This window comes from Falco cherrug, chromosome 15 (assembly GCF_023634085.1).
Source record: "Falco cherrug isolate bFalChe1 chromosome 15, bFalChe1.pri, whole genome shotgun sequence".
NCBI classification, from domain to species: Eukaryota; Metazoa; Chordata; class Aves; order Falconiformes; family Falconidae; genus Falco; species Falco cherrug.
In genome coordinates this window covers 1,359,919-1,371,415 of record NC_073711.1, presented here as the reverse complement: position 1 = coordinate 1,371,415, position 11,497 = coordinate 1,359,919, and the positions used below count along the sequence as shown (strand labels likewise).

Here is an 11,497-nt window from a genome sequence, read left to right as displayed (position 1 = left end):
TGCCATGCTCCAGCCTGCTCACGGGCTTCTCTTTCAGTACCTTTTGTCCTTAGCTTTGCACGGGGCTACTGCAGCCTTCCCCCAAGGGGAGGACCAGGCCCTCATGCATTGCAGATCTAACTGAAGCACAGACCATGTTTTCCAAGGTAGAGTCCTCCTGGGTACCATAAGGTAAGCAGAAAAGTAGAAAAGAAAAGCTTTGTTTTTCTGGTGTCCCAAGCATGCTGCAGGGAGGAGGAGCCTGCCTGCACAGGGCAGGCATCCCCTGGAAGGAGTCCCCGGGGAGGTGGAAGGAGGCAGCTTCGCAGCTTCTTCCCTGGACTTGGACCCAGACACACAGAGCATTCAAGCAGCAAAAGGGGGACAACCCTCTCCACAGAGGACAAAAAAGCACTTAAAGGCAAAGCATCTGCCACCAGCCACAGCAGAACACAAAGCATTTCAAATTGTGAGCAATGCTGTGATCTTTGTTTCAATCTCCCGCTGTAGAAATCCACCACAGACAAAGTCAAGGCATTTATTTTCTAAGCAGAAGGTATCTGATCCATTGGCAACACCCTGGTTTGATTCAGGTTTCAGCTATACAAGAATCCAAGACATCAGCACCTCACTGCCACGTAAAAGCAGTGGCAGCAGGCGCTTGCTTTTGGATGGCTTTAGAAAATAAGCAAGCTGGCTTCTGATCCAAGTAGAGATGAAGCATTTTTTTTAATATTTGAGAAGTTTAAAATTGACCAAATTTCCAAGCAACCCTGGCCAGGAGTCCCTGCTCCCCCCCAGAGCAGGTTTATCACAGGCAGCAGCAGCAGCCTTGCACAACCCACCGCCCCCTGCCACCAAGCCTCCACCAGGCTCTGTTGGTGCCTCTGGCAGGGACGAGGGGAGTTGTTACCGTGGCCCCTGCGGCTGGGGCTGTGCAAAGCGCACGACCTGCTCAACTGCCAGAGGTCTGTCCGTCGGGAAGCAGTCAGAGCCCCCACTCCTTAATCCTCAGCCGTTTCTCACCAGCTTGGCTCCCTTCTGCAGCCTCGGTGGTGAGCGGAGGTGAGAGGGAGCTCTCCTGCCACTGAGGAGCCTCAGCCACGCACCGCAAAATGACGTCTGCTACAGACCGAAGCCACGATGAACATCAACCTCCAGAAGCATTCATATACCTTCAAAATTCCAGTCAACAGTCACAATTTTATTAACAGGAAAATAATTTGGTAAGATCTGGACAGGGACTTGAGGAGCACAGACAGGGCATGCGTTAGGGGCTGACAGTGGTCAGGAAGGGCTTTATTGCATAGTTGTTGGCAAAAGGAGACACCGAGCGGTGCACGTACATAAAGTGGCAGTGCTGCCAATCCTAGAGCCAGGGTCCGGGCCTGAGTTGGGTGCGGGGCTGAGGAGAGGAGAAGGGAACAGCACACACATCCATGTAAACGTCCCGGGCACATGGCTCTCCAGGAGGACATCCTCAGCCACCTAAGACACTGCTGATTAAGGAAGAGGTCAGTTGTGCAATATCTAACACGATCAGAGTCTACTGGGAAGCGCGGTAAAGGTGGGGCAATAACTTAGGACTCAGCCTTTGTGATTTTAATTACATGCTCAAGGGAAATCAAGAAGAAATCCTTAGGGATATATCTAAAATAGGGATCTCTATGAGAATAGAACTGTTAACTCCTTCTGCCTCCTCCTCGGGGTTCTCCTGGCAAGGCAGCATCAGAGTAATTAAATACATTCACAGAAGATTAATCAAAATAAGCTTCTTCCCTATCAGAAACTGGGCCCAGTTTAAGGAGATCTGGTCTTCTGGGGGGTTTGGGTTTGTGGGGCTTTTTCCTTCTTTGCAGCAAAACATACTCAGCTAGAACATTTTTTTTCTGCTCCTCTATTTTGACTTTACAAGGTTCTTATCTTCACCAAGTGGCTAATTGGGAATACATCACCCCTGAGTTACAGCCACATCTTTCTGCCACCACCTGAATGCTGTGTGCAAAAATCATCCTCCTTCAAAATTTCTGAAGGTATAGACCTTGTCTTTTCCTCCACATGTTAGTAACAAGAGTTCAAATAAAATAAGAAGAGGAGATATAATTCTATAGCATTTTGCTTTTACTCCTTCATGGAATCTTTCCAACGCAACTTCACAAAAGCAACGTAAATATAGTCTTTTTTTTTCTTCTAAAAAGAAGATTATGTTCCACAGATTATGTAGTGCAATTGGTTATCTGGTAGAAAAAAATTATCTTCAGCTCCATGGAAGAAAACGCTGAAAACAGTTCCATGGTCTCAATAAAAATAGGAAAGTATATCCAGGATCATCTATAATAAAGTTTCTTTTGTGTTGAACACACAATACCTACTAGTCTGCCTTTAATTGAAGAGTATAGAGTCTGGGTCCTGGTTAGCCAGCTGTGCAATGTGCTTTAATACATCCTTTTTGGTGATGATTCCAAGTAGCTTCCTGAAAATATGAAAACATGTTTTTTAGTGCATCAGCACCCACAGAAACTATCCTGGCTTAGCTTCACATATTTTAATGCCTTGCAGTTGCTGAAGAGCCTTTTCAGATCACAGTGCTGACACTCCACACAAAGTATGGTACTCGCAAGCCCCAACAGAGAGTCTAAAAAAGGTAAGGAGGTTATAACCAAAAGACAAATATTAATAATTATTAACACCCACCTTCTCTGAAAAGATCAACCTGAATGCCTAGTGCTGCATTTTCAGTCCTGGTACTCCCAATGAGCTTCAAAAAGGTGCCAAAAGGCACGCCAGGAACTAGGGCATTAAGCACGCCCCGTCTGCTGGGGAGTGATGCTGAGCAACGTGGCGCTCTCAGAAGCCAAAAAGATCAGCTGGTCCAACGCACCTCGGCAGGGAACAGGGAGAGAATTCCTGCTGGTGCCACGCTTCAGGGAACAGATCACTTGGTTTCTCTGTGCCCTCATTCCTTCCCACCTCACTTAACACACTCTTTCTGATCGACACCAAAGCAAGTTGTAGTTGTTACACAATAGACACGGCCAGATCTGGATCTGAGGAGACCACAAGCCCTTCCCATCAGTTTGAGAGACCCATCACCATATGGAGCTGTGACTTCACCTCACAGGCTTTATCTTACTGCTTCAACTGGAAGAGGCTCAGGGAGGTCACAACTGCTTTTTTCCAGATAACAATTGCTCCAGGTGATGCTCAGTGCTCTACACCTCAGAACTAGATGGAGAGGACGTTCTGACTCAGGTCTACAGGCAACTGTGGGACCCCAGGGCTCTGCCTCCAGCATTCTTACCCGTTGTGAGTAACCAGGCACTGGCGCAATCCCAGCTTGCGGAATATATCCACGACGATTTCCATAGGTGTTTGGTCCGTCACTGTGAAAGGACTGAGGTCCAGGATGCTCCTGAGTTTCAGCATAGAGGGGGAACTTGGAGGCAGTGGAGGAGAGTGGTCAGTGAAATAAATAATTGAAGTGCTCACAATCCCATCCTGCTTCTTCCGGGCATTTTCTGGAAGAAGAAATATTTGATTAAATATCATCCCTCCTTTCCTTTTCCAAACTGAAGAGCATACCCTTTTCTCTCTCTGCCCACACTGAGACGGCCTTCAAAGTCCTTTCCTTCCCTTCACCTGCGCTGTTTCTCAAGGCAACCAATGACCCGAGGAAGGTGTAATCTGTTTCCATCCCACCTTTAATAACCACAGTGCAACCTCTAAGGTCTCCAAAACTTCACCCCAGGGTGAGATCAGCATACGCCTTCCCCAATGTCGAGGCTGCCACGCATCTCAGCGTTTTGCTCTGGCTGTGTAAATGCAAGTTCTGGAGATCTTTAACCTCCCAGTTTTAAGAGGAGGTATTTAAAATGCTTCACACTTCTATCAATCACCGATTTGGGTTCTGTGCAGAGTAGCTAATGAAGTATTTTTAAGCACTTAATGTACTGGCACATGGTCCCTGACCCTAGAAAACAAGTACTTGCCATTACTCAGATATTTACACTAGTGCATCACCAAACTGCCTGTCTAGCAGGAATGTATCAGCCACATTGCAGCTTCGATCTGTGATTCACATTCCGAGACTCACTGGGGAAGGGGCTAGGCCTGGCAGCCCAAACACCAGACTGGATATTCAGAGCTGGCCATCAAAAGCAAAATCCCATCCTGTGCATATCTTAGGGAAAAGATTACTCTTAATGAGTTCCTGGAGATTCAGAATTACACAAATGCAAGAATTTATGGTCATACCACAAAGCAGCCTTACAGAAGGAAGGCAATGCACACAATCTGACAGTACCCTTTTTTTTTGTTTCATTCCATATTGTCATAAGCATTTGGCCAGATACTTATCAGAAGGAGAGCAACGTCCACAGGCTTCAAAAGATGCACTGCACATCCTAGAACTACACTGAAAACTTACCTTGAGAGGGAACTCATGGGGTTGATTCACTGCTGCAGGAAACAGTTATAAGAGCTACTCTAGCTCTGCCACGGGACAAAGCTAGCTCAGGACCAGGCCTTCACACCACCTCTACAGAAAGTCGTAAAGCTTGGGCTAAGACAGTGCATTCAGCCATGTGCTGGAGAATATGCCACAGAGCTCATGTGTCTTCAATCCTCCACGATGACGCTGGTCCCACGATTGCTTTCTGCTTTTGCCAAGGAAGCTGCCACCCCTGGCCCAGGCAGTGTGCTCTCTCCCACTCCCTCACACCAGCGCCTGCGTGCCCTCCCCGAGAGCCAGAAGGGGGGACTGACCTGCAAGAAGCTAACCAAGCAGGGAGGGAAGGTGTGTTTTCAGCTGCCTCAGTTCCCCATCCAGCTCACCACAGGGCTTGCAGGAACGTTGCTGGGTGCCAGCGTAAGGAAGTGCGTGAGCAGCTCCAGCTCACCCCGCTCAGCGTGGATGCTCGGAGCCTGGGCTGCGGCTGGACACAAACCACACTGACTCAACTTGCACCAGAGCGTGGGGCTTGGTACCCCACGGCCAATCTTCGCTCCAGCGCAGGCATAACTTTTAAGGACTTACATGCCCACGTACCCCTCAACCCTAACACAGATTTCTCCTGCTTTACCAAGAGAAGACATACTGTCTTGCTCAAGCCAGCAAGAGACCAGAATTTCTACTTGGGTCTCGTGCTGGGAAACAGCTCTTGCAGGTTTCTAAGGAATTTGAGAGCAAGAAGAACTTAAATGTGCCCTGAGCTGTAACGTGGAAAAGTATCTCCAAAGCAGCTCTGCTCACATCACAGATGGAAACTGCATCTGAGGGATGCCAGCACAGCGTTCACCGAGTCCTGCCGGTACTGCACACCGCCTGCCCCACAGCCACCAACACGGGAGCACAAGTGAAAGACCAGGCTGGCTTTGTGTGGCGAAGAGAGATGGAAGACTAACACCAGTATTGATATTTATAGGTTTGACAGCACCACATCAGTAGTGACCCAACATTCAGTACACAGACCAACCAGACTTTTTTCCTTAATGAAATAAAAGAAGGTTTGAGACATTAACAGTTAAGAAAGCTTTCCATGCCCAGTCATCCACAAAGTCAGGAAGGTTCAGTAAGCCTCACGCTTCACAGCCGTGCCTTAAGGTTAATGAATTCAGCAGAGCCACACTAATTGAACTGAGCAAACCATCCTGTCCTCCTCAGTCCATGCATGCAGACCCCATACTGTTCAGGGATGGAGATGCAGGCACCAGTAAGCATTGTCACCATCACTACTAGGGGTATTCCAACTCATGAAGTAAATTATAACTAGTGCCATTTAAAGCCTCTGATGGCATAGAATCATGGAATCGTTTAGGCTGCACAAGACCTTTAAGATCATCAAGTCCAACCATTAACCCAGCACTGCCAAGGCCACCACTAAACCATCTCCTTAAGTGCCACATCTAGAAGTCTTTTAAATCCCTGCAGGGGTGGCGAGTCCATCACTTCCCTGGGCAGCCTGTTCTTGTGCTCGACACCCTTCTGGTCAAGAAATTTTTCCTAATATCCAGTCTAAACCTTCCCTGGCGCAACTTGTGGCTGTTTTCTCTCAAGTAACAAGCAATAGGACAAGAGGAGAGACCTTCACTTATCTGTGCAGTATGTTGCCTCTTACCAATTGAAATGATGAGGTCTCTCCTGAGGACAAATCCAACAAGCCTTTGGGACTCCCGTGACACCACCACCGGATAGCCACTGTATGTGGTTTCATTGATGATGGTCTCGACGTCTTCTACGGTCATGCTGTCCTGAGTAATGACAGTCAGAGGAGGATCGTTCCTCCGTGGCCTCATTACATCCATTGCAAGTGTCTTGTGTGAGAACTCCTCCTTGGCTTCCAAGAATGGGTATCCATTGAGGCGAATGTGGGCATCATAAATCCCTTCCCGCCCAATGGCATCAGCCACCCACTTGCTGGTCATGGCTGCTGCCATCAGAGGAACAATGTATTCCAGTCCACCAGTGAGCTCAAACATAATGACCACTAGTGACACAGTCATTCGGGTAACGCCACCTGCAAACAGAACACAGGAAGACAGACAGCATCAACAGGCAGTTCTGAGGGTTTCCAGGCTGGAGAGCTCTTCTGAGGTTTGCTACAGCCGTCTCCTGCCAACGTATCTAGAGAAGGTCTTGTATCAGCACAAGGTTGTGCTGTTGACTCCCACATCACATTCAGCATCACAGTGGAAGCCAAGACAGTGGAAGCCAAGCACTTGTGGAGCAGAACACAGCACTGAAACTGTCTGCTCCTTCCACGGAATATCATGCCATGGGCTGGCTTACAATGGTTTGTCACATGGTTTTGATAGTTCTTTCCCTGAACTCAGAAGCAACCTTAAAATACAGCTAACTTCCCTCTCGTGTTACTTAGCAAGCTGCAAAATAGCCTGGCCATGCCATAGAAGGCTCTTACACATACCTCCATAGGCAGATTTATGAAATGTGACCTCTGACAGGCTGTACACAAAAGGCAAGTGTCATCCTGACACCGCTGGTTACCAGCGCTAATTCCCCTAACAGCAAGCCCTTCAGACAACTTACCTTTCAGGTTTACTGGCTTTCAGCCAGACATTTTGACTACTGTTCATTACACTTTTGTAGGTTTTCAACACTAACATAGTTCTGGCATTTCAAGAGAAAATAGATGAGCCTTCCTAAATATTACTTACTTTTTTTTTTTTATAACAGCATTTTATCTCAGTGTATTTTAATTATGCTTTTGAGATTCAAGTCCCAAAGCTACTCCCAAATATTTCAGAGTAGTTTTTCTCCAATAACCATCTCCTAAAGGGGCACATACCCTTCAGCACTGTCCAGTGGTAAAGAGAGCAGTTAATGAAGTGGAACCATATTCATTTTTCATTAATTACATGCAAACAAGAAGGTGCATCCCCTTAAAAAAGGCCAAAGATGGGCTTTGGTAGCATGCTTTCATTGTTCCTGAAACGAGAGTTTCCTGATACAGTAAAGTCATCCCTTAAGAGTTAAGCATATTATTCCGTGGAGGAGAGGACAGGGAATTACAGTGAAAGTGAAGTTCAGTCACGTGCACTCAATTTCTCAAATTCAGCCAAGCAGAACAAGCGTTACCAGAAAGCAGCGTGCTTGAAAGAAGTGTTACTTCGTAAGATTTAAGGCCAGAACAGGAAGCAAAGTGAATTAAAACCCCACAGGAAAACCTGAAGTCCCTGGCCAGTCTCATTTGTTCTAGCTGCCTACTGAGGAGGCTCCCCACTGAAACCTGTCATGTCCAACGATAAGTTGGTGTTGGCAAAAGAACGCAAACAGGATGTGGAACACATTGTGCGTTCTACTACTGAGTTTCCTGCTCTTGAGACGAAGCCAGCTTCTACTGCTGCAAGACCAGCAGTGGCGTTTCACTACGACAGTCCTTTACATGGCCAACCAAGACCCAAACCACAGCTTGGGCTTCAAAAGACATCTTGCTTACCTAGACACGCTGCAGCCCCAACCATCGCATAGAGGCCAGGAGTGATGCAATCAGCTCCTTGACTGCACCAGCCGCTGAAGATGGCCCAGTCGTGGTGGTAATAGGCCAGCTGCTCCACCGCTACCCCGAGCAACCTGCCTGCTATAGCACCCACCGCCATGCTGGGGATGAAGAGACCTGAAGGCACCTGTGAAAACATGCAGCAGTAAACACACCCTTTCTCAGATATTTCAAAAGACGAGTGACAACAGTTCAAAACTGGACTGAGTTAGAAGTTAAGCTGAAGTTAAAATTGGCAAGGATGCCTTGCTCTGTCACCTCTGTCGTTCCTGCACCCTCATGCTTCAACAGTTTGAATTTACTTCTTTCTGAGCAGGAGAAAGAGCCACACAAGAGGGTAGCGTGGAACAGAACAACCTTTTTTTAAAAGCTTATATCCCAAGAGAATATAACACAAGAGGGTAGCGTGGAACAGAACCACCTTTTTTTAAAAGCTTATTTCCCAAGAGAATATAACAAAGCTTTGCCTGCACACCGCTAACACTCCCCTGGTGCCTTTCCAACCACAGCAGTACATGTTTATTGCAGGCATAGGATTTTCCCGCACTACTGGCTTCCCGTACTGGGAATGGAATCATCTTTCTTCCCTGGCAGAAATTCAGACTCCACCGTGAAAGTGCAGAATTAGCACACACAGCGCAAGTGACACCCAGCAGAGCCACTGCCAGCAAGTTTCACCTCTGCACTTCAGCTGTTCCAGGACTCCAAAAGTTCCTGTTCTTTGAAGTCAGAATCCTCCCCCCTTTCCTTTACACATTTGTCACACAGCTTTCCCACACGTGCATCTTTCACACAGACGGGATGATTGCCTTTGAATGTCAGCAACCACCTCATGGCAACAATGATGCCCAAACCTCTGTGGTGGGGTCACCTTTCTGGATGGACCACTGGAGGACTGGGGGGCAGGGGGAGATGCTCACCCCATGCTGAACACGAAGGCACTGACCCCACTGCAGGAAAGCTCAGGCCTAGGCACTATGTCTTCAGCTGGGAAGGCTGCCCCCAAACAAGTTCAAAACCATCTGACCAAGGAACAGCTATGATAAGGAACCATTTACAACTTAAGATACTTCGCAATTAGCTATTGCACATATATCAAAAAGGCTTAAGGCAGGACAATTCAGAAGCATTCTGTGTCTGGAAAACGGGACACAAATTCCTGAGACACCAGCTTCAGCAACTGCATCTGGTTCTCACACCCAAGCTAAAAGGTTTCTATTGCCCTCAGTTACAAGCAACAGAACAAATAATTGCAGTCTGTCACCTTACCTTGGCCCCTTCTTAACAGGGCTTGGGGAGGAAAACATGTTTGTTTATTGAGCAAATAAAATTCTAAGACCTGGGGTTCCTGCAACGGATGAGAAGAACATGAGCTCCTTTACAGGTAATTCTCACCTTCATGCCAAAGGTGAAGATCGTGATGAAGACTTTCATTATAAGGGCCAAAGCCAGCTGCCACATGGCAGTGTAAACTCCTGGGCCAGCAGCTCGGTCTGGCAGGTCATCCCCTTTGGTGCTGTTGAAATCATTCACATACTCGCAGAGCTTGGATGAGTCCAAAATCCCACAGTCATTGAAGAGCTCAGAAATTAGCTCGCTGGTGCTCATTCTGGTGTACTCATTGGGGAAGGCCAGAATGGCTGTGATCGCAGTCACCACAAAGACCTCCAGCACAGGGTATTTACCAAGCTTGGTCATCTTGCGTCGCCTGCACCAGGCAATGTTGCTGCGAATGAAGAAAGCTCCCCAAAGCCCACCAAATATTCCCAAAAGAATGAAGGGCACAAGCTCTAGGAGATGCCATGGCATGTGAAACTCCACATAGAAGAGAACCAGGCGACTGTTCCCAAAAGGGTTGATGGAGCGCAGCGTAAACGCAGCGACCAGAGCAGCAAAGAAGGAGCGCCACAGCGTCTTGAGAGGAAAGTAGTAACTGACCTAAAAAGGAAAAACAAAGCAGGTTGTCACTTTAACACTTGTCACCACACCAATCGCTGCGCAGTAACAAAATCACCACCGCACAAAGTAGAAACCAGGACTGAAACTGATGTGCGCCAGCTACACACCCTCCTCTCCAGCCAAGCACCCCAGGCTTTATTTTGAGCTCCCATCCACTGTGGACCGCAACAGCCAGGATGGGTTCCTGACCTGCACACTTCCAATGCAGCAAGTGCCCTTTATGATACCTGAAGTGGAGACGACTTACTCTGATAATAAAAGCTGTTACAAATCAGCTGTGAGCTGAACCCAGAGAACTATTTGCCTTGCATGCTCTGCAAGGCCCAGAAGCACCAAACAACAATTCTTGCCATAGCTGCCACCATAACTATTACTCAGCTGAGCAAAACCATCCCATTCCTCCTCTGAGCTAAGCCCTGAAGCAAGCAGCAGTGATCCATTTCATGTCCGAATCAAAAGAACAAGGATTAGAAGTTCCTTGGGAAGAAAAGGGGTTTGATAAGCCAGATAGGTTTGTCCCCAGGTACCCTGGGACACAGCTGTCAGGACAAAGTGGGTGTACAGAAAACATGACAAGAGGCTGTGGCTGTGAGCAGTCAGTGTTGCCGAGCATGGACAGACCTGGGGAAACCAACAGGTTTATTGCAAAGGTACGGATAGACATTATCCAAAATAAACTCTCCAGTAGTCGTAAGGATTACCTGTAACCCAAATAAGCTTTTAGGATGCTTGGCCTTGTAAATACACCACCAATCAGTATTCAACAGGGTCTCCTTTCCACACCCAAGCAGTTATGAGTGGACTGTATTTTTAGACCAGCAGGATCAGTTCTTGCAATAAAACAGCTCGTCAAGAGCTAACAGAAAATGCTGATGTTACCTCTTCCAGGCTAAAGAGCACTCCTCCGATCGGTGCACCAAAAGCTACAGACACACCAGCAGCTGCAGCTGCTGATAAAACCTAAGGGAGGAACCAAAGACAGTCAGACATTTTCAGCCCCCCCGCAACCTTCCTCCTTTTATTGATTGTCTTTACCTAAATTTGTACAATTTTTATCTCCAGTGAGTGCACAGTAAGCCAGGGTCTGACCTGTTTTAAAGGCAGCAGGGAAAAGGTGGAGCAAGCCAGTTCCCTAGGGAGAAGGGCTGCAAGTAGCTACATAGTGTTTCAACAGTCTCAACCCCAAATTAGTAGAAGAGGCATCGCTGGCAATTACCTTCTTCTGTTTCAGCTGATTTCATGCTATATGCTTTCAGCTTATATAAAACATCAGTAAACCAGAAAAGCAGTAATTTCACCTCCCAGAACACACTGACTTTCCCACATTTGCCTGTCTCCTGTTCATACGATTTCTCAGAACAGAGTAACACAGGGCAACTAGAGGTGCTGTGGGGCCACCCCAAACCCTGCCAGCCCACTGCATGGATTCTGATTTGGTTTACCAGAAGGTAAACTGGCCAATGTGGTACTATACATCCCACACCGATCGTTATCCAGTGACTTGTCCAGAGAAAAGCTTTACGGCACTGTGACAAAACACTCAT

At 47.4% G+C, this 11,497-nt stretch overlaps 1 protein-coding gene across 16 annotated transcripts in view; it reads right to left on the bottom strand.

The window, feature by feature from the left end:
• Window positions 1-1,162: 1,162 nt before the first annotated feature.
• The window catches only part of LOC102049996 (H(+)/Cl(-) exchange transporter 5), a 44,038-nt gene continuing 33,703 nt past the window's right edge, over window positions 1,163-11,497 (bottom strand). For all 16 annotated transcript variants that reach the window (XM_055727304.1, XM_055727314.1, XM_055727316.1 and 13 more), the window contains 6 exons: window positions 10,833-10,913; window positions 9,390-9,932; window positions 7,935-8,121; window positions 6,096-6,494; window positions 3,281-3,497; window positions 1,163-2,452 (listed from right to left, as the gene is read on the bottom strand). In XM_055727304.1, the coding sequence (XP_055583279.1) occupies window positions 2,362-2,452; window positions 3,281-3,497; window positions 6,096-6,494; window positions 7,935-8,121; window positions 9,390-9,932; window positions 10,833-10,913 (1,518 nt within the window). In that variant the 3' untranslated portion in view covers window positions 1,163-2,361. The remainder of the gene's footprint in view (window positions 2,453-3,280; window positions 3,498-6,095; window positions 6,495-7,934; window positions 8,122-9,389; window positions 9,933-10,832; window positions 10,914-11,497) is intronic.